At 42.5% G+C, this 23,839-nt stretch overlaps 1 protein-coding gene across 3 annotated transcripts in view; it reads left to right on the top strand.

The window, feature by feature from the left end:
• Window positions 1-220: 220 nt before the first annotated feature.
• The window catches only part of Fbxo25 (F-box protein 25), a 31,543-nt gene continuing 7,924 nt past the window's right edge, over window positions 221-23,839 (top strand). Inside the window, exons 1-8 of one of the 3 annotated variants that reach the window (XM_048331000.1) lie at window positions 221-411; window positions 3,043-3,183; window positions 4,550-4,650; window positions 5,718-5,767; window positions 8,297-8,389; window positions 17,158-17,251; window positions 18,561-18,745; window positions 22,702-22,881. In XM_048331000.1, the coding sequence (XP_048186957.1) occupies window positions 221-411; window positions 3,043-3,183; window positions 4,550-4,650; window positions 5,718-5,767; window positions 8,297-8,389; window positions 17,158-17,251; window positions 18,561-18,745; window positions 22,702-22,881 (1,035 nt within the window). Of the gene's footprint in view, window positions 412-3,042; window positions 3,184-4,549; window positions 4,651-5,717; window positions 5,768-8,296; window positions 8,390-17,157; window positions 17,252-18,560; window positions 18,746-22,698; window positions 22,882-23,839 lie in introns of all 3 variants that reach the window. The other 2 variants (XM_048330999.1, XM_048331002.1) reach the window with 2 other exon arrangements.

Here is a 23,839-nt window from a genome sequence, read left to right on the forward strand (position 1 = left end):
GCTCCGGGATGTCGTCCGGGATGTGAGGTTCTAAACGAGCGTCTGCGCGCGGGCCACAGGGCGCTTCCGCGTTGGCAGCCACAGTCCCGCCACCCCAGACCCGCAGGCTTCCGCCAGGCTCCTCCACACCCGGACCCGCGACGAGTCCCGGGCGGGAGACCGCCCCAAGGGCGCCGCCGGGGGCGCCCGGCGGGCGCCAAGGGGAACGCCTCCACTGCGCATGCGCTCATCCAGGCCGGGTAGCAACACGGCCACGCGGCGCCACGCCAGCCAATCAGCGAGGTCGGAGGCGGGGCTTTCCCTGGCGCGCCCCCTGGGGCGGCGGGCGACTTCCGGCAATAATCTACACCACCGGTCCGGGCGCGCGAGGCCTTTGCACTTCAAGTGGGGCCGACAGGTGAAAAGGGCCAGGTGAGAGGGGCCTCGGGCTGGCCAGGTGGGAGGCGTGGGCGGACGCTCCGGGTAGGGAGCAGCGGTGGGCCGGTAGTGGGGGCGGGCCGGGCCGTTCCGGCGAGGAGGGTAGTGGACGGCTACGGCCAGGCGCGGCGGTGGGCGTCCCGCTGGGGAAGGGGCAGCGGACCGCGGGTTCCGCGACGGGCCTGCCTGCTGCTGGTCACTTGGCCGGCCCCGGGGCCGCGGAGCCTCCGCCCGCCGAGGATCCGCGTCCCCGCCGCCCTCGCGCCGCCGCACCCTTCCCGTCGTCCCCGGGACTGCCCGCTGGCCGCGGTGAGCGCCTGCCCTGCCCTGCGCTTGCAGCGGGCACTGGGACGGGAATCCCCGCACGCACCGGAGGCTCACGCTGAGCCTTCTTCCAGCTGGGCCCCCCTCCATGTCGGGGCCTGCTCAAGCTTAAGTCCACCTGGGGAGTCCAGAGACCTGCCTGCCGGGTGACCCCAGTCAGAAACACCTGCCTTCCTTCGCTTCCCCTTTCCCACTCCATTTTCCTTCCCCCCTTGCATGTTTTTTCTTGCCCTTGAAACATCTGTGGCTATCTTCTTGAGCTCAGTCCCATTTCTGACTTCCAGCCTGCTACTGGAAATTTTTGATGTCCATTCCCCCGCACAAGTAAACACACAGTTTACGCTGTTGTTTAAGATACTGTAAATACTGTAAGAAAAGAGGAGCGACAAGGAAAAAATCATTGCTTATCAAATTGAAGACTGACAATTATTTCTTTTTCCAGACAAGGACATTTTTTCCCTTCAAAATTTATAATGGAAATAACAGGAGCATAAGGTCCTAGACAAACTTTTTTTTCTGAATTCGAAGCCTGCCCTGCCATTATTTTTGTTGTTTTGTTTTTATTATTATAGCTCTTGCTTTATACCCAGATTTTATTGTTTTGAAATTCAACTTTAACTATTAAGTGCTGTTTATTTCATTTCTTTTCATGTATCTTGAAAACGAATAGTCAGACACATATAAGGCAAAATAAAAATCCTTAAAGTTTTATGTCATTGTTTTAACAAGGTGTTCTATAAACATAGAAGTTGACATGTTCTATCAACATAGAAGTTAACAGCATAGATTCAGGAGTAAAAGTCCACACTCTGAATTTTCTAAACCTGCAAAAGGAGAATGGTATTTTGTACTTTGTAGGATAGTAGGCAGACCAAACCCATACTGGGCTCTGTTAAATGTTTGTCATTAGTATTATTGATAGTAATTAAAAGGTTAATGCAAGGTTACTTTAGGTTCTTTCATGGCCAGAAGTTTCATATTGAAAAGAATATCATAAAGCCCTTACATAGCACTCAGTAAGCCCTTCCTGCCATGCAGAGTAGAAACCAAGCAGTACATAGTTATAATGTAGTTCATATGCTCTTTGACATTAGTTTTAGCATGCAATGTGTCTTAAAATTTTACATTATAAAACCTATATAATAACTCACTGACTCCCCTTGAGTGTTAGCTTACACATTTATTAATTTTTAGCCGTGATTTTCCAGTACTTTGCACTTAAATTTTTGCAACAAAACTAATTTTAAAACAAAACATTCATAAAACACTAGGAAGTCATGTCTTTAAGCAGATAAATTCTTTTAAAATGTAGCAAGCCATCCTTCTGAAAGTTAGTAACATTGTTTTCTGATTTATAAAATCAGATACTCACTTTGGGACTTTTTTTTTTTAACTTGAGACAAGGGCCTTTTCAGTTGCAATTTTTTGGGTTGCTTGTTTGTTTTTTTTTTAACTTGGTTTGGTTTACTTTTTTGAAATAAGGTTTTTCAGTGTAGCCTAGGCTAGTCTTGAACTTTCCACTCTTGCTTTACCTTACTTTGTGCTAGGATCATAGCCATGTACCATCACACCTGATGCCAATGGCTTTTTAGTTAATTTTTGAATCTTCTCTTATGGTCTGTGCCATTGTTTATGGCTTATATTTTCAGACATATACAATTATGACCCCAGATCATTCCATGACAAGTCTATGAAATATACCCATTGGCACACCATCTTTTTCTCCTTGTAGAAATCCATCTGGGATGCTGGCTTATTTCCATGGTGCATTAGCATTGCATTCCTGCCAATCATTAAGCTATATCTTACCGAATCACTTATCTAAGACCCTTTTTGGATCCCTCCTTGCTCTCAGGATGAAGCCCAATTCCACCTCCTGCAGCCATTATACCTTCTCTCAGTCTGTGAATGACAGTCTGTGCTGACTGTCACTCATGCCAACTTAGTAGCATGGTTCAAATGGTGTTGCACCTGACTTCCAGCAGAGGGTGCACAGTTTGGGCTGGTATTCCTTTACCTTTGGCAGGTGTGAACTCAGGAGTCACCTAGGATGAGCCTGTCATGATAAATGCATGATTGAATTAGAAAATCCATCTTATCACTTTAGTACTGTGTAGCCAAAGTACAGTGTTATTGTCACTGTTTTGTCACAGTGGTTAGCCAACATAAAGTCACGAGTTAAATGTTAGGTAATAACTCGTTCTATCACTCCAAAATGAAACTCCTCTCTCTGTATGCACACACACACACACACACACACACACACACACAGCCCTTTTAATGTAAACTAACATTTTACAGGAGAACAATGCCATTTCTGGGTCAGGATTGGAGATCTCCTGGATGGAGCTGGATTAAAACTGAGGATGGTTGGAAAAGATGTGACTCCTGCAGCCCTGAGCTTGGAACCGAGAATAGACAGTATACTGTCAATCATAACATGTAAGTCCTGGCCAGGCAGAGCTACCACCTGCTTGCATAGCACTTGTAGTATTCTGCTTTTCAAGTCACAGCAGAGCTCTGTAACTTTTAATTTTGCTGAGAATTGCCCACACAGAAAGCTGGCATGAGAAAGTAAGTTATTTAGTTAAGGAATGAATGCAGATTGCTTGACATCTATATATGAATGCTCTTTCTTCTTTTTATTTAAAACATGTAATATTCACATAAGACAGGATTTACTATTAACTGAATGTGAGACAATTAAAACGTTTGTCAACAAGTGTGAAGGACATGATTGTGGATTACACAGGACCAAATTTTTGTTTTCTTTTCTATTCAGAATGTGTGTTGGTATAGTGATGTTGCTAGGGCCAACTGACACACTGCTATTCTGAGTCTGCAGCCTCATCTCCACAGCCCTAGCATTGTTACCCACCACATCTGCATTCTGATTGGTGGAGTAATTAAGGCATCTTTGTACTTTGTTAACACAACCTAGATTTAATGAACCATGACTGCCCTTACCTTGTTGGCTGGGGGTGCCAGGTACAAGAAGTAAGGCTGTGGTTTTCTTAAGTGTGGACATGTGTACTGTACTGATACAGTCTTGAGATGTCATGTGCACAGGAGTGGACAGCTCTAGTATAATTACCAGCAACTCTGCTCAGTATAGATAATGTGGAGGTTTACACCTGTCTAGGGTCATCATTCTCTGGAGTGTCATGGGTGTACTGATTGATTTTATTGTAAGATTTTATGAAGCATTTCATAAATGTGCATAACTCTGGCATTGGGTAGCTTTATACCAGAGACTAATTTTTGCAGAATTTAAAGAACAAAAGAGTTTTATATTAGGTCACAGTTAGGATGGGTTATAAAATAACAGTTTTAAAAGAAGCTTTAATTGAAATACAATGTTGCATCTAGTTCTATATTAAGGGATTTGTAGGGATTCCCGTTTTTCTCCTTGTAATCCCATCATCCTAAACATGTTTTCAATGTCGGAGAATATTTTCTTTTCCTCCACATAGGACTGGAGTATACAATCCAGACATGTTAGTAGCTCAGGGTCTCATGTTTCTTTGCTGAAAACTCATCCATCTTACAAATATTAGAAAACTACATATATTCAGATGGTAAAAATGTAAGCTTCCTTCATCTAGTTCCATTAAGTGCCTTAACTTATTTAATTGACAGTTATTTTGAAAAATGCTTAGGGTAGCAATATTAACCTTAAATTAAATCCTTGAAAATGTGGATGATCATGGAAATGTTGAAAATCAAATATTTATTACATTCTCTTAATAAAAGCCAAATGAAGTTCTCCATGGGAAAACTGGTTTATAAAAGTATGTCTTTATTTTAGTATATTAAATACTGGAGAAGAAATATTCAATAATGAAGAATGTGAATATGCATCCAAAAAAAGGAAAACGGACCATTTTGGAAATGATACAAATGCTCAAAGTAAGACCATTTTCATTAATAATCTTGTATTTTACTTGTGGAATATTTCAATATGCTAAATTGTTTTGCTAGTGCTATCTTACGATATTATAAAAGGTGATACAGGTATATAAACAAGTACTGGGTCCAGTGTTGCCCACTGTGTTAATGAGTTAATAAACCACTTGAGTTGGTAAGATGTTCACAAATAGGAGATGGCAAAGCCTACACAGAACAGTCAATTTGTCATTAAAGATTGGAACATGCAGGTAGAACGGCTCAGAGTCGGGGCTGTCACAGATGCCCACTGCAGTGTGGGCTAATAACATCTGAAAAGGTGTGAAGAGGGCAGGGTCATATGGAGAACTTTTGTGATCAGAGAAGCATGAACTCTCACAAAGGGAAGTAAAAGAGCAGAATTTTCTGTTAGAGCACATAGGATGCACACATCCATTTAATTGAATTTTCTGAGCATTTATGTTTTGATATGACTTTGGTCACTAAGAACACCAATTTTCTTCTAAGTTACTAAGGTATTTTTTAACTTAAAAAATTATCTTTGACTGGGAATGTGGCTTAGTGGTAGAGTGCTGCCCTAACATGCGTGAAGCCCTGGCTTCTATTCCTCAACACCACATAAACAGAAAAAAAGCCAAAAGCGGTGCTGTGGCTCAAAAGGTAGAGTGCTAGCCTTGAGCAAAAAGAAGCCAGGAACAGTGCTCAGGCCCTGAGTCCAAGCCCCAGGACTGGCAAAAAAAAAATTATCTTTAAGTTGCCTAAAGGAATTTCAATTCAGTGTGTCAGTTTGTGGAGTATGGTGCATTTTGATACTCCTTTCATTGTTCTCCCCCATCTCTCCCAACCACAAAGGACATGATATTTTCTTAAATCATTTTTTTTCATGGTAAAGTTTGGCAGCTCTTCTTTATTGATAGCAGGATATAGGCATTTCTTCTTACATTTAGCTAAGTAAGAGCATGTCTCATTGATAAAATGTTATAATTAGCATGTCCAATTATTAAAATTCCTTTCAGTTTTCATTGTGAAATGATTTGTCATCTTTTAAAAGTAGCTCACTTTTATTCTAGGTTTTTATCGTGAAAAATGGATCTATGTCCATAAAGAAAGCACAAAAGAAGTAAGTGCTTTTTTAAATAAGAGCATATTTAAATAAGAGTCTACTGTATTGTTTCTGTTGATTATATCATGTTAAGTCATTTCTTTTACAATATCAGATCAGTCAGTGTTCACATTGTAACAGATAAATATATGTAAGCACTTTTGAAGTAATGAGTTCAACTGTGATGGGCATGTGTTTGAGTGTGTGTTATATAGGCTGTGTGCATATGTGCAGTGTATGCTGTTGATTTTTGAAGTGTGGTATTTGTAACACTGGTATGTGTGCATGATGTGATACGTGTGTGTAGTATATAGTATGTGAGGTACTTGGCATCTGTAGTGTGTTTGTATAGGGATTTGTGCATGTATGCTGTATATGGCATGTAGTGTGTGATACATATGTGCATACACATGGCATGTTTGTGGTACATGCATATGCATGGTAAATGATATGTACATATATACTATTTGGTATCATATGTTTGCATATGTATATTGTAGCTGTTTTATTTTGTGTGTATGTGATGTGCATATGTATATGGTGTGTGTTAGGTGTGTAGTGAAGGCATTAGTATGACTGCCATGTGCGTGATATGCATGTGTGTGGTATGTGGTAGATGTATGTGTGGTCTGTGCTGTGTGCGTATGTGTGGTATGTACATGCATCCAGTATATTGTGTAGATGATGTGTTTGTGTGTGTGCATATGGCCAATGTGTAGGACACATGTTGTACATGTATGTGTACTGTATGACCCATATACATCTCTTGAGTCAGCAAGTCCACTTTAGTGTGCATTCCTAGGGGGGTGATGTGTGTCAATTAGCATGAGCTGGGCAGCTGTTGGTAGGGATTTACTTTACTTGGTTTCATGTATTTTAGGGATATGTCATATGTTTTGGAGGGTCATTGAGCTCCTAATTTCCTGTGGAGTGCGGGTTATAGGAGACTGTTTATTGAGGTTGTAACTGCCTACAGAGCAGTTTGAACTGTCTCTGTCATTGATTGCCCACCTGCTTAAAGCACTTTTTTGATATCTTTGGTGAAACAAACCACTCTGTTACCCACTTTTGTGTTTGGAATCAAGGAAACCTAAGTCTTTTTAAAAGCTATGAAACTTCACATTTGCAGCTGGGGAAAATAACTTAGGGAACAGTTGTTCAGTACATATTTTTTTGGTTAGGATAAGTTACATATTCCAGGAACATTAAGTTTATATCCTTAAAGTAGCCCACTTTTCTAGAAGGGATTAGATTCTGAGAAAGAAAACTAACTTAACCATAGTTGGTGATGCATAATATGGTGAATGCAGTATAACATTAATGTGATCCTTGACATACACTCTTAAATCACCATTGAAAGATTGACAAAACAGTGTATAAAAAGCTTGAGCTTATAAAAGACTGTTCACTACTTTATTCTATGTTGCCACACAGAATGGATGGTATAAACAACATAAGGAATTTGTTGAAAAACTGAAGGAATGTCCCATGGATCCTTGCTTGGGACAGAGCACTGATGGGCTCAGTCGAGACCTAGAACTAGTACTGGTTGCTGCAAAGTCTGCATTTAATCAGAGCCTTCTTGATTGCACTTGGTATAGACCAGCTGGCCAAGGAAGTCAGACACATTTGAGTGATACACTTTGATCAATGCAGTTCTCAATGTGAGATGGTGGCTGCCTTCACTGTTAGAGAAGAAGAAATTAAACTGAGTCTTGACTGGGATGGATTTCTGAGTACCTCGGTGTCCTTTGCTTTACCACAGATCAAGAAACACACCCTGCTCATAACAGTTGTTTACTGTTTATGTTGATGTTTCATGTGAGCATGTGATGTTTGTGTGTACATTAGGACTGTTCTTGAGGTTGGACATTAAGACCAGGAAGGTGTCCCTAGTGTCTCCATGGAGGCTAGGAGATGCACTGCCACCCTTCTCTCCCTAGCCAGCCCCACTTCTTCTTCTCTGGCACCTGTTCATTGTCCTACAGATCATCTATCCCTTCAACCCTACCTTGAAAATCTGTTTATAGAGTGAAGTATTTCAGGTGCAGAAGGTGGGTCCTGAGTCTGAAGGGAATTCTGCACAAACTGGTTACAGAACAGGGATATATTGTGAAAAGAACACCTCCAAGGTAGGACAGCGTAGTAGGAGACTGGGGAAAACAGTGTTTCATCTTGGGTCCTTGGACTTGTGCCTTTTATTACCAGCTATAATACAGACTCTCTGCAGAGAAATTCTGCCCCACTATAATATAACACCAGCATTCCTGGCCTTGTGTTCACTCCACATCACTGCAGCAGAAAAATAACTTGGAATACTTCTTTTTGTCATTACATCAGCAGTAGTATAAAAAAAAAACAAACCACTGAACCATGTCTCATTTACACATAAGTGGCTGAAATCTAGTGTTTCTATAATTTTACTGGCACAATCCGGAGTAGATCTTCAGAATGGAAACAGTTGCCCTTTGTCACAATTCTAAGAAGTGTCCACATAACCTAAATGATGTCGCTGTCGACTTTGAAGGCTCCTCTGCTTCCTTTCAGAGACATGGCTACTGTACCCTGGGAGAAGCCTTCAACCGGCTGGACTTCTCCAGTGCCATTCAGGATATCCGAAGGTTCACTTATGTAGTCAAAGTAAGTATTTTATTCAAAAACTGCTTTGAAGACTTGAGAAATGTTTGAAAATTACAAATGTGAGGTATTAAGGCAGCTGTATAGAGGCCATATAGTTAAACAAACTAACAAAAAAGAACAATCAGGAAACATGTAGGAGCTGGGACAATGGTATGCCCGACTGCAGACCTCCAGGAGAGTGAGCAATGCCTACCTTGGGCTCTGCAGGAGTTGATGGTACTATGAAATATCTCACCTGGGCACACTTCCAGTCTTCCTGGCTCACAATGTCCCATGGTCTTGCCCTGCATTTTTACCTGCATTATGCACTGAGGATGACTTTTATTGCATAGAGGAAGAAGAAGGTACTAGAGAAAAGCTGTTTTACATAAAGTAGAATACTCAAAAACACCTTGTTGCATTAATGATACAGTTTTTTTAAGGAAATTTATATTTTGAGCGACATTCAGAAGGAAAAGATTGTCACCAAAGGTGCCATTTATTATTTGCTTTTGTTTTCATGGAGACTAATCACTATGTATCTCATTGAATTGTGGGTAAAAGACAAGTCATAGTTTTCCAAACATATTTTGTTTCTAATGTTGTTCGGAGACACTGGGGAATATTTTCTCTTAATGTTTATAGGCATTAGTAAGTGTTGCTGGTCAGACAGAGATGTGGGTTTAAGTAGCTGTTGGTTTCTGCTGGTTTTCATGGACAGTACTCATGGATATCTGGGACGATAATACCATGGCTCTCCACATCCACCTACACATAGCTGTTGTAGGCTGGCTTCCCACTGTTTTCTGAGTTGTCATGGAGAAAGTTACAATGTCTCCTTAGGTACCTACTTTCTTGTAATAGAACTGAGACTTTACTCTGGCTAATTGAAATGTTAGGAGTTAATAGCTAGGAAAGACTCAGTCTTTCCTAATACTTCTCCACCAGGTCTTTGATAGTTGAGACCACACTTCAGTGCCTTTTCAGTAGTAGTTCTTGGTCATCTGTCTACATATACATAAAAGGATTTGATTCTTGAGACTAGGGTAGAGGAAGCCACTACTGCCAATCTCAAAGCCTCTATCTTCTTTGCTTACTGAGTAGAATGCCCAGGTATTCAGTGCTTTGAAGAGACCAGTCCAGCATGTTATCAATTCTAGTCAGTTGAACTACATGAGTATTTTTATTTTGCTTGCATGCTGCACACCATTATTATTTGTTAAGTAGCTTTCTTTAAAATTGACTTTAAAACTGAAATGACTACCTTAGCTTCATCTTAAACTGTGATAGATCTAGTAGCTATAGAATGCTAAATGCAGAGCTGGGAATGTGGCTTAGTGGTAGAGTGTTTGCCTAGCATGCACAAAGCCCTGGGTTTGATTCCTCAGCACCACATAAACAGAAAAAAAAGCTGGAAGTGGCACTATGGCTCAAGAGGTAGAGTGATAGCCTTGAGCAAAAAGAACTCAGGCCCTGAGTTCAAGACCCAGGACTAGTTAAAAAAAACACAAAAAAAAACCACTAACTATGTTGTTTTCTAAAATATGTACATCTTAGGGAAAAACAGGGTTTAAGAATTTTAAGTTTTATGTACCTTAATTTTGGTTATTTAGAAAATTAGCTCATCTTAAATGTGTTCTCTACTGCCCATGGGTGGTCAAGGAGACCTTATATCTGGTGTCAGTCAGGTACTCCAGGATGGTGTGGTTTGGTTAGCATCTAAGCCCTCCTTGCAACATCTAATTGTGTTTTTTTTCCTTGTGTCTCACTACAGTTGTGTTGGTTATTCTTGCCTTCAGTCAAAAGTTTTTGAAGGTATTTTTTTAGAATATTTTAGTTGTAGCTGGGCACTGGTAGCTCTTACCTATAATCCTTATCCTGCAATCAGGAGGCTAGAATCTAAGGATCATGGTTTGAAGCCAGCCTGGGCAGGAAAGTCTGTGAGACTCTTACCATCAATTAGCTACCAAAAAGCCAGAAGTAAAACTATGGCTCAGGTGGTAGAGTGCTACCCTTGAGTAAAAGAAGCTCAAGGACAAAAAAAAAAAAGGTCAAGGACAAAACCAAGGCTGTGTGTGTGTGTGTGCGTGCGTGCACGCACGCACGCGCGTGTATATTAGTTATAAAGGGGTTTTATTATGACAAAGCCTGTTTGTTGCCATTTATTTCATTTCTGGGCTTTACCATTGTTGGAACCCTTTCACCCTCGTGCGTGTTCCGTCCCATCCCACGGGTGGAAAAGCTGGAGTGCAGCCCAAAGTGCAAGCCTTCGTTGTGTGTAGACGCGAGAACGCCCACCCCTCCTCTTACGCGCTTAAAATGAGGACGCTGGACACATGGACGTTCTCGGGGAAAACTTCACAGAATTCCGGTTTATTCAGGGAAAAACAACCACATTTATAGCAGTAGTGACGGCAAGAATGGGAGGGATCTGGAGTGACTAGCTAGATGCTAAGACAGGCTACCTGGGCTGTTCTTCCAAAGGCGGCGCCTTAGGACCTCCTCCATGGGCTAACGTCACTCCCCCAGGACCGCCCCTTGGGGCTCCACCCAGCGCCCTGCTTGGCCTACATGTGCTCTTGAGACGGGTCGCGCTGGTCGGCTACCTTTCTGGTTCCGGACCCGGGAGGGGGATAGGAGTGGCTAACAGCCATGCAGCCCCAGGGCAGGAGAAGTGGCCTCTCAGGACCGCCCCGCTCAATGCCAAGCCAATGCCCAACATCTCCCCCTTCTTTTTTCTTTTGAACAGCAGGAGGCGCCCTACTCCAGAGTGCGCATGTCTTAGGCTGCCCCCCCCCCCCATAGGAGGTGTACCCGTCCTGGGCTAACACCCTAGCTCTTCAGGCACACCTACCTGCAGGGCCTGCCAGCCCGGTGAGAAAACTCGGGGAGAGTGGGATTGGCATTCGAAAGAAAGTCCTGTTAATTCTGCCTCATGCCTGCAAACCCCGGTAAGCAGCGGGTCCTGGTGGGCGTTCTGACCAACCTCATGGGATTCCCAAATGGCTAAAAGCCAAAGGCCACTGTTGGCTGGACAGCCCAAGCTCCTTGCCTAAAGTATAGGAGACCTATTTGTCTAGCAAAAAGCAATGCAAACATGATGCAAATGTGAACATAAGGCAGATATAAGCATAAGTAATTGTAACACAAGGCAGATGTAAACATAAGCAGATGTAGCACAGGGCAGATGTAAACATAAGCAATTATAACACAGGGCAGATGTAAACATAAGCACAAAGCAAATGGAGGGCCTCTCATCTGGCTCAGTTCAGAGAAGGTGGGAGTTTTAGTCCGTTTCTGTGCCACTCAAGATAACGTAGACAGCATTCCCCTTCCCTGACGGTGAGGTAGAAGCAGGTTCAATCTCTGGCGACTTTGGTGGTCCACAGCAGCCAAGGTGCTGGTAACTTAACACATGTGGTTAGTAAAACATTTTATCATAAACATTGAAGTAAGGTGCTAAACCCTTACGCCTATCTTATAAACATTTTATCATAAACATTGAGGCAAGGTGTCAAAAACCTCAACTCCTATTTCCTTCCAACTGGAACCCCTAAGTTTAGCAGCAGGGGAGAGACAAAAGGGAAATGACAATGTAATAGTCCTTTCCAGTTCTTTTGCAAAGTTGCAGGCAATATTGCCACCGCAAAACATTGCGCCACAGAGACGCCAAGATGGAGTCCAGGAAGCAAGCAGGGCTGGCGCTGGTCCACCGCTGATGTACGCAGGCAGGCTTTCCGTATTTCCATGGGAGAGCATGAAGAAATCCACCACGGTCTTTGTTTTCCTAGAGAGAACAAGGAGAAGACATTTCTCCAGAGCCAATGCTCTGGACTTAGTTTCCCAATCGGGTAAGGTACATGCAAGGCTCCTTCCCACACTGATTTGGGGAAATTTAAAATCTCTTTTTTTTGTGTGTGTAAATTTAAGATATTTAATGTAAGCATAGCTGTCCTTAACTGGTCATGGGGGCTGTTCCCCCCCCTTTTTGTTTTAATTAATGACAGGGGAGTATGGGCGGAGGTCATCTCTTCTGGAACTACTTCCTGCTGAAAGGGGGTGAAGTGGTCAGGGGCCCCTGATTTGTCATTTAGCCTGGTACCATCCAGTTTGGTTGGTAAAGGTCCTCATCATTACCACAAGAATAGTTATCAAGGCCAGAGGGTGTCATGGTCTCTTTTGGCCAGCTCCTGCAGCTTGGGCACATCAGGAAGCCCCTAGGGCTGGGGCCTCCAGGGTCCAGATCTGTGCTGGGCACAGAAGTGTAGAAAGATGATGGCCTTGAACTAAACCTAACAATGCCTAAATTACCTTTGTAGGCCTAGATATTAATAAAGACATTTTCAGATCCACAGGCTTTCTTTTCTGAATAAATATGCTAGCTCAAAATTTACTACCAGTTAGGACTTTGAGTAGATGCAGGGGTTGGGATTTTTAAACTATCCCCCATTTAACAAACTTAGCTTTATTACCTGCTATTACAGATGAATGGCAAGTTCCTGTCCAGTTACAAAGTAAATAGACATGGGTAATAAAAGGCATGCTTACGAACTATTTTTCTAGGACCTCCCGGCTCTGATTAACTTTTGAAAGGCCAAAAGGAGTGACTCTAGGATCTGACACCATCTCTGCCATCCAAGCAGTTGCTTACTGCCTCTGGATGCTCCATCCTTTTTGTCCCAGGAGTGACTTTTCCATGCTGGTGTAAATGCACCTTTGGCATTTCTCTTGGTCACTGGACTTGGACTCAGGGTCACTGCACTTGGACTTGGACTGAGTGCTGTCCTTCAGCTCTCCAGCTCAAGACTAGCACCCCTACCACTTTGAGCCTCAGAGTGACTCACGACTCTATTCCCAGCACTTATGCTGGCTAACTGGACATGAAGATTCTCCCAGGGACATTTCCCTGCCCGGGCTGGCTTTGAACTGCAGATTTTAGATCAACGAGTCTTACAAGAGGCCACTTTACTCCAATTAAAGCAACAAGGTGGTCCACACAGAAGTAGTCTTTAAGCATCTCTTACCTAGAACTTGGTAAGGGCCAATGTTACATCTTGACAAACTTGTAGGGATCAACTATCCTTCTCTGTGGGCCTGCTGGAAATTGTTACCAAAAAAACCTACAGACAGACGGGGATGGCAATTAAATACTCATTTTGGTTGCCATAATTTTCCTTTTCTCACTTTGCAACAATCATTTAGGACAATTTTTATTTTCAAATCTCATATCCAGAAATCCAATTTGTTTTAATTTAAAGTCTTTAATATTTACTCTTTAGCTCTCTGGCTGCTCAAATTCTTTATCTAGAAATTCATTCTTGATTTTCAAAGCCTTTTTACTAACCTCTGTTTTAACACTAACACTTTAGCTCTTATCTGCATTGGAAAAACTCTGAAGCTTACAGGCATTCTGAAACCAGGTACTGTCCTTTGCCTCCGGGCTGCATGTTTGAAAAGAACCATTTTTTTTTTCTTCAGTCCCAGCTACTGCACAACCCTTGAACCCAAATGACAATTTTTCCTTAATGCAAGAACTACAATTACAAAATTAGAAACACTCATCCATCCAGCTTTCCAATAAATTAGTGAGAAATGTTAGCCCATTTTGCCATTTCTTCCTACATAGAGTTAATGAGAGTTTGCTTTTATCCCCATTAGTTTAATATATATACTTTACAATACTTGCCTGATTATATATAACTTAAGATAGTTAGGAGTCTTACTCATAACATCACAGTATACACATAGAATTCAGCACCCGAATCACTAAACTGATATCCAAAACAATTGTATCAAAAGTACTTTTAACAGTGTTCACCAGAATTACAAACACAAGAAAATCCAGTCTTAGCATCTTTGCTTTTTCAATACATCCAAATTGCAAAAATAGCACAGGAATCAAATCACATCAGACAAATAAACTCTTTAACCATTTGAAAAAAACCTTCAATTCTCAGTATCTCTCAAGGGGCAGTTTTAGAAATTTCAGTCAAATCATTCATTTTTACTACCATGTTTTCAAAGTTCGCCTGAAAACAAGAGACAAAAGAAAGGCCTCCATTGGCCTGTCTTACCTAACAGCCTATCTCCATCCTACTCCTCAGAACTTGATGAACTGTCTTGGTGCTGGCTTGTCCTCTTCCGCCATGAATGGACGCCCCCTTATGGCTGTCCCGCCACATGGATTCCCTCCAGGGCCTGTGCCACCGCATGGGCTGGCTAAGCTGCACCTTTGCCGGATCACCCCTCATTTCTGAGGATAGGCACACAGGTCCGTCCTAGATTTTTTTTTTTCCTTTTTGTCCTTTCCTTATTGGCCTTTGACTGAGAAACCCAAGCAGTTTGGGAACAGACTGTGGAGGCTTCCTGCCACAGTCCACGCAGCTAGCACACATGTTGACCTGTATCCTATGAAGCAAAATGTTAATCTTGGGTCAGCAAATTCTGGGTTAATAGTTACATTTGTATAAAATGACTCTGATCCCTCGATCTTAAAGAGTTTATGAGAGCACAGGAGAGAAAAATGGAAAAGCAAAATCTTAGTCTATACCAAAGAATTGTCATGAACAGATGTACACTTGACTTTTAACATAAGGAATAACACACTGGTTTTACATTATTGTACTTATACCACATGTTGTATATTAGAACCTTTTGGAGTTTTTCTTAGACACATTTGCTTGCCCCCCAAACAATCCGTTATGGTTGAAAACCTGGGATTTTTCCTTGCTGTAACCCCACCTGCAGGCTGCAAGGGAAAGTCTAAAACAGAACTTAAGCAAGTTAATGCAGTGGTTAAAGAGGCAAGTAACTTTTAAACCATGATGCTAGATTTTACATATTTTACCCACAAACAGATAAGACAGACAGACACATACATGCAGACAAACGGCTGTGCACAAGCTTTGGGCGCGCTTAGAAAAATCTATGAATTGGCCATGTAAGTTTTCTGGAATTCCAGTGGCAAAATGGTATTATTTTTTACTTTTTTTTTTTTTTTTTTTTTTTTTTTTTGGCCAGTCCTGGGCCTTGGACTCAGGGCCTGAGCACTGTCCCTGGCTTCTTCTCGCTCAAGGCTAGCACTCTGCCACTTGAGCCACAGCGCCGCTTCTGGCCATTTTCTGTGTATGTGGTGCTGGGGAATCGAACCTAGGGCCTCGTGTATCCGAGGCAGGCACTCTTGCCACTAGGCTATATCCCCAGCCCCGCAAAATGGTATTATTTTGCCCATAATTTTAGAACCACGTGGTCGTTAAACGACTTTTCAAGGAAACAGATTTTCACAGATCCAGGCTCATGTTGCAGACTGCAGACAGGCTACAGGAGTCTCACAGCCCTGCCCAGCCTCCAGGAATGCGGCACCTGGGGTGAGGGCGGAAGGAGCCCACCGGCCAAAACCTCTCCTTTGTCCACCAAAAGCTTCCGAATTTAAGTGAATCCCCAAACTTTAAGAAACATCAATAACAAAAACCTAAAACCCTATTTTTTTTCTTTCAAAGCAGATTAGCCAGCAACGTGTTAGGTAGGCCAGTAAATTAGCAGGCCTCAGAGGTGGGGGGAGGGAGCAGGGGCAGGCTAGCCCAGAAAAACGCTGGCCGGGCCACAGCCGGCCTGAGTGCCGCCAAGGGGGGGGGGGGCTGTTGGGCGCCGGCCACGGCCCCCCCCACCCCCGCAGCGCCTCTCCGCCGCACCAGCCGCGGAACCTGCATCGTCCGGGACCCGCACGCGAGCTCATCCCCCCGGGCAGTGGAAAATCTGTTCCTCTCCCTAGCAGCCAGTTTAAAAAGGCCAGCAGCATGTTTTGAAATCCCTCAGCCCTTGGCCTGAGTGTCCCAAAAGTCCAATCCGGTATTTTGGAGCGTGAATCTACTTTGGCTCTGCCCCGTCTCCCTGCCAATGAGGGGACCACACACCCAGAAAACCATCCATGATCCAAGGGTTTACTGGTAGCTCAGAGTCTACGTTTCCTGTGAGCTTTTCGCCCCACGTTGGGCGTCATATGTGTGACCCTTTCACTCTTGCGCATGTTCTGCCCCGTCCCGCGGGGGGGAAAGCTGGAGTGCAGCCCAACGTGCAAGCCTTAGACTGTGTGTGGACGCGAGACACCCCTCCCCACACACGTAAGAACGAGGATGCAGGACACGTGGGCGTTCTCGGGAATAGCTTCTTGGAACTCCAGTTTATTCAGGGAAAAACAGCCACATTTATAGCAGTAGTGAAAGCAGGAAGGGGAGGGATCTGGAGTGACTAGCTAGACACTAAGACAGGCTACCTGGGCTGTACTTTCAAAGGCAGCGTCTTAGGACCTCCTCCACGGTTCTAAGTCACATCCCACAGGACCGCCCCTTGGGGATCAGCCTGGCGCCATTCTTGGCCTACATGTGCTCTGAGATGGGAGATGGGGCTGGTCGGCTACCCTTTCTGGTTCTGGACCCGGGAGGGGGGTAGGAGTGGATAACAGCCATGCAGCCCCAGGACGGGAGGAGAGGCGGCCTCTCAGAACCACCCCCCTCAATGCCAAGCCAATGCCCAACATACCATGATAGTTTACATGTGCATGTGTTATATTCCAGTCATAGTAACCTCTTTTGCTATCTCTTTTCCTATCCCACTACAGTCCAATTTAGTATCTTTCAGTGAGTTTCTTTATTCCACCTTTTTATGTAGATACCATGTATTTGAATACGTTATTCTGCCATCTCTTTTTCCCTCTCTCATTCATTCTCATCCACCAAACATAGTAAATGGTTTATACACTGCTTACCTCTTTCTGTCATCTTTCCTTTAAGCTACTACAGCTCATTGCAAAATCCCAGTTAACGTCATTAAGTGGTGTGGCACAGAAGAATTACTTCAACATTTTGGATAAAATCGTTCAAAAGGGTAAGATGATCACTGGAATTTTTACTAATTTAAATCTTAATTGGGGGGCTGGGGATATAGCCTAGTGGCAAGAGTGCCTGCCTCGGATACACGAGGCCCTAGGTTCGATTCCCCAGCACCACATATAAAGAAAACGGCCAGAAGCGGCGCTGTGGCTCACGTGGCCGAGTGCTAGCCTTGAGCGGGAAGAAGCCAGGGACAGTGCTTAGGCCCTGAGTCCAAGGCCCAGGACTGGCCAAAAAAAAAAAAAAAAAAAATCTTAATTGGAAATTTGGCTTATCTTCTCCACCCCTCCTTATCCTCCCAGTATATATGCAATCAAAAGTAATAATGTGAGTTGTGACCACAGGCTGGAAGATGGATCTTCCAGCTCCAGAGTCTTCATGTGTCTGCTCTTTACCTTTGCATGCAGAGAGCTCACCATGATAGGAGAGGGAGCCAATCCCAAAGCTACGCAGCCCTAAGAAGCCATTTTGCCAGTCACAGTTAATGCAGCTAGATAGTTCCATAATGTGCAAGATTATGGCTTATTCGCTTAAACATGCAGTAAACAAATTATTTAATTTAGCACAGTGGTGGTGGCTTATGTGTATCATTTCAACTATTTGTGAGGATGAGATTTGAGGCCAGCCCAGGTAGAAAAGTCTGAGTGATTCTACCTCTAAAATAGCCAACAGAAAGCAAAGCTGGAGACATTGGTAGCTCAAGTAGCAGAGCACCATCCAGGCAATCAAGCCATGTAAGTACAGGGCTCTGGATTCAAGTCCTGGTACTGTAGCAAAAAGAAAAAGAAAGAAATTAGTAAGCTTGCGTCAGTTAATAAGCGGCCATCAATAAAGTTAACTACATTTTTCACAATTAGCGGACATGCATGACAAGTTCAAACTAACCAATTTAAAGAAAAAACTGTAGATCCAAGTGAAATTTACTCAGGTAAAATTAATGTTTCAAAACCTCTCATTATTTGTAAAACCTAAAAAATAATGCCACTTTTTGGTTATAGTGAAATTAGATCTTTGGTTTTCATTGAGATCAAATAAATAAAACTCACCTTTACCTCTGTTTTTAAAACTATTATTATTATTATTATTATTGGCAGTCCTGGAATTTGAATTTAGGGCCTTGTACTTGCTATGAAAGTGCTGTACCACTTGAGCCCACCCCAAAATTTATCATTATCCCCAATGTAGATGTGTGTCATAATTCCCTTTTTAATACTCCATTATATGTAGGGATAGCATTTTGTTCATCTATCAATGGACACCTGTGAAACTCTTTCAAGCCACAGCTTCATTTTTCTTTATTCCAGTTCTTGATGACCACCAGAATCCTCGCCTAATAAAAGACCTTCTCCAAGACCTGAGCTCTACTCTCTGCATCCTTGTAAGAGGGGTAGGAAAGTCAGTGTTAGTGGGAAACATCAATATTTGGATTTGCCGCTTAGAAACTGTTCTTAGTTGGCAGCAACAGCTACAGAATCTTCAGATGACAAAGGTATGGATTTCTTTCTGTTTTCAAATACATTTTATATTCAGTCAGCATGTAGTAAATTGTACACACCTACCAGGGTATAGTGTGACAGTTCAGTATATAGTATTTAATACATCAGAGTAATTAGCATATCCATCAACTTGGACATTCATCATTTCTTTGTGTTAGGTACATTCAAAATCTTCTACTGTCTTTTTTGAAATATTAAATTAACTATCAACTATAGTTTTACTACTATACTATGCAACATTAGAAGTTATTACTCATGTCCAACTGCACCTCTGAGCCCATCAACCATCCCTCTTTATCCCCCTCTCTCCGTACCCTCCCCAGGCTCTGATAACTACTATTCTACTCTCTACTTTGAGATCATCTTTTTAGCATCTATATAAGTGAGCTAATGCTGTATTTGTGTTTGTGCCTTACCTCTCTCAATATAACACCAAAAGTAATTCTGAGTAAAAAAGAACACTGCTGGAGGTATAATACTGGACTTCAAATTATACTACAGAGCCATAGTAACAAAAATAAGTTAATATAAGCACAAAAATAGATCTAAAAACCAATGGAACAGTATAGAAGATCTAGTAATAAAACCACACATTTAGGATTACAGGTGTGAGCCACTGGCACCTTACGTATGAAACTGTAAACCTCTCTGTACATCACTTTGACAATAAATAAGAAAAAAAAGTTTATTCTTTTCCTGGTAGACAAATGCATTAATTGAAATCATTACTGGGGTACAACATAATGTTCTAACATCTGTATATGTTGTGTCATTTTAATCATTAAAATATATTATTTGACGCATTAAAAAAAAATAAAGCCACACATTTACAGTCAGCTAATTTTTGACAAATTATCCAAAAATTTGCAATGGAGAAAAGACATTTTCTTCAATAAATAGTTCTGGGAAAACTGAAATAGACTCCACTTGCAAGAGCCTAAAACTGGACCCCTATCTCTCACCCTGTACAAAAATAAACTCCAGGTAGATTGAATAATTCAAAGTAAAACCTGAAACTTTAAATCTAATATAGGGAAATGTAGAGAAAACCCTGGAATTCATAGCACAGGTAAATGGTTTCCGAATAGGACTACAATTACCCAGATGATGGTAGTAAGAGTGGGAATAATCAAAAGTTTTTATACAGCAGCCATCAGCAGAATGACAGCCCACAGAATGGGAGAAAGTCCTCACCAGCTATTCAACAGATAAAGGATAAATATACAAATATACAAAAAGCTCAAAAAATTATACAGCAAAGGAACAAATCCAATTAATAAATGGACAATCGATACTGTGTGTGAAACTCTTCTCCACTGAGAACGAGGAAGCTTGGTTTCAAAAGAAATTTCAAGTGGTGAACCAGTCTTGAGTTTCTTGCAAGTTTTATTGAAGATCAGTCACTGGTTCTGCTGTGATCTTTTCAGATTTCAATATAGGATTTAAAGCATATCACCATGCTCTAGGAAGACCTTCCTTAAGCAAGGCAGTAGGAGGAAGGTGATAAAGCGGATAACCCTATTGGTATAAACTAAGTATTTAGTTACCTGAGGTGACAGTGCATGTGAGGTAAGTTAAATGGGAGGGGGTAATAAGCCTATGATAGAAAGTAAAAGTTAAAAGGTACATAGTTTATAGAAAAGAAAAGCATACAGTTAAACTCATAAATCAATCAAAACAAAAACACAACTCACATAAAATATAAATTTTCCACTGTTCTCATATGCATACCAGTTTATACACAAATTTCTCTGTATGATGCAAGAGGCTGCTTTAGTTCTGGATGTGAGGTGTTTTTGTGTGTGTGTGTGTGTCGTTTTTTTTTTCCATCAGCAGATCTTGCATTGAGTCTGGGCAAGCCCTTCATAGTTATAGCTGCCACTGATAGCTAGTGTCTTTGAGACTGATGTCTCTATTGGTTGACACTTCAGGGTACCAAGACTGTTTCACTGACACTTTTCTGGAGAGGCTGCCTTTAATGACAGATTGTGCTGGGCTTTTTGGACTGCCACTTCCTTTTCTTCTGCTGCACCAACTATGGCCACCAGCCTAAGGTAGCTGAGTTTCAGTACTGGGCTTAATGAGGTGCTACCACCTAGGTGTGTGCTGTCTGGTTGGACAAGAACTCCCAATCCTCCATCTCCCAGCACTGCCTCCCAGCTTCTTACTTCTTAGCTGGCAGTGTAGCTTCCCACAGCTTCAGTTTTTCTGCTGGTCCCTGTTGGACCTCTGCCCTCTCCTTACATACCTCTTTTAATTGATGTTTTTAACCCAAGCTCTATGACATTTCACAGGACACTATGCAATGCTAAGTTGTGATTGTGCCTTGACTCAGGGATCCCAGAGAAACATCTTCACGATGAGGCCTCTGGCAGTCTCTGGGATACAGGAGAACACAGAATGTCTTAGTTCTCCAGTGCAGCCTCTCACAGCAAATTAAAATCACCGCCTCCTAGGCTCCTGTGCTAGGGACAAGACTTGTCGCTTGTATGGCTTTTCCTTCAGCCAAAGTTGGCAATCCCTCAGTTGGCCCAGCTGATTTTTACCTGGTGTTACCATATTTTGTTTCCCTGCCCAGAGAGCCAGGAGCCAGCTCCAAATTCCTCACAGCTTTTCTTCTGTGATTTTGTTTCTGTGATTTTCTGTCTCTCCACTATCTCCTCTATGGGTTCTCTTTTCTTCCACTTTATTTCCTCAGAATTTGGTCTCTCATGTCACTGGATTCTTCTCTTTCATCTTGTTAAAGTGACAGTTATTTCCTATCTACCATATTGCTCTGCCTCTGTAATCAGTGAACATTCTTCATCCCATGTTCTTACTGAAGATGCTATTCTATTCTGGTGGCCTATGTGTCTCTCTTAAGCCATGATTATGCTGTTTTGTTATTGTTGCCTTACTGTTCAGTTCAACTTGGAGTCTTACACAGCCTCACCTCACAACTCTTGCCTTGTCCTGGAGCATTCAACCTGTTTTCACTGAGGGCCTGACAAAGTGTGCTTGTTCTCTGGCTTGCATGAGGAAGGAATAGTGTATATGGCTGAAATCATTTCAGCCAGTAGCTAGGAGTCAGGGAAGTACTGATGAAGTATGTGTAGTCTCAGTTTTGTGAGCTGAATGGGGATAGAGGTAGAACTGTACACCTCATGGCTGTGATTAGCAGTGAGACATGGACTACTTCAGACATGCTGGGAGCAGATCTTACTGTGCATGGTGATGGATGTGTTACTAAACAGGGTGATGGTGATTATGTCACTGTGTGCATGAGTATCAGATGTGCTGCTGTACACCATAAATATGTGAAGCTTTTGTCAGTTACCATAATAGAAATTTAAATTAAAAATAAAATATGAAAATACATAAAACAAGTATACATATAAATAATATAAACATAGTTTAAATATGTAAACATGTTAAAATTGTGAGAATATTTAAAGATTAAAATTAAAAATAGATATGTCAAGCTGAAAGGACCTTGAAGATGAAGGCACCACCCCCCTACTACCCCAACTTTCCAAAACCTTGACCCTTCACCCCCCCCCCCCCAATTGGGCTGACACACAGTGGTCATGGTGTCATGTATCTGGTTATGAGGCTGGATCTGGGTCTCTTGCGTTGACCCAGTGGGACCCCATCCCATGACCTTCACTCACTATACGTGTCTTTATTGCCTTGATGAAACATGGCTGATTTTGTCAGCAGATCCAAATTTTAGAGCCCACCATTCTCCAGGTGTCTGTCTTTCTAAATACTATAGTACAGCTTTTGCCTCCTTGCATTGGAGTAGAGGTGGCATGTGTGTAGGTGTTCAGCCTTCCAAGCTTGGGCAAATTGACATGTATATGTAACCCTTGAGGTCAGGGCACCTTTACCGTCGCAACACTATGAAGCATCTGTTCCATCTGGCTATCAGGTGTCTGAGTGATCCACTACCTGTGTTTCCTTTCAGCAGGTGAATACTGGCCTCACACTCAGTGACCTGCCCTTGCACATGCTAAACAACATCTTGTACCGCTTCTCAGATGGGTGGGACATTGTCACTTTGGGCCAGGTAACACCTACCCTGTACATGCTCAGTGAGGACAGGAGGCTGTGGAAGAAGCTGTGTCAGTACCACTTTGCTGAGAAGCAGGTGAGTGCCCTGCAGTGCTCTTGGGTGCAGAGCTGATGGGTCTCATGAGTGCTCAAGACAGATGAGTGCTTCTTTTCCAGCGGCACAGATTAGTCTTATACTGCTGAGGTTGCTTCAGTTCTCTCTTCTCTTTTCTGAGAGCTGCAAAGCTTACTTTTCATATTCAGAAACAACTGTGATTCTAAAAATAGCCGAGAACCAATTAGCACAGCCAGAATGGAGTCCTGCCTCACCTCCTAGTGACAGGATTGCCAGGGTTCCTTTACTTGACAACTGAGTTCCAGCTCTTTTCTCTCTGCCAGTTGTGGTCCTGGAAGAGTCTAGCTCTGCAACCTTTGGCAGCACCATTTCCAGGGTCCTCCAGAGTATATGCTGCCCACCGGTGACTTTTCTGAGTCTGCTCTCTCCTCCTCGAAGGGGAGAAGCTGATGTCCTTGTTCTTCCTACTGCTTTGCAGAACCTGGATATCCCTGACCATGCTCAGGGACAGGGAGGGCAGGTGACATGTCACATACCTCATAGACATGGGTCTGGTTAATCAGTAGGAACACTGTGAAGATGTAGATGGAAGTGTTTCACTTCCATTGTGGGCATGGCCATGGACAGGTTTAGTCACAAAGAAAACATCCTTGGTGTGTAGAGGGGAATGAGGTAGACATTAAACCATGCCATCCTTGTCCTCATCTAATGAGCTCAAAAAGAGATAACAGTGCATTCAGAACCATGCACAACTTTAAATTTTTTTAAAATTGTTATTACTATTATAAAGGGGTTACAGGTACCTGTAATGAGCACATTTCTTTGTAGACAATGTCACCCTTTCCATTGCTCTCCCACTTTATCCCTCTATTGTGCAATTTTTAAAAGATCTTCTGATGCTGCTTAAGGAATAGACTGTCATGAGTACAAGGGGGCTCATGGAATACTGTGCCGAAAAGGAAGAACGATGGACAAGGAA

This window comes from Perognathus longimembris, chromosome 21 (genome assembly GCF_023159225.1).
Source record: "Perognathus longimembris pacificus isolate PPM17 chromosome 21, ASM2315922v1, whole genome shotgun sequence".
Lineage (NCBI taxonomy): Eukaryota > Metazoa > Chordata > Mammalia > Rodentia > Heteromyidae > Perognathus > Perognathus longimembris.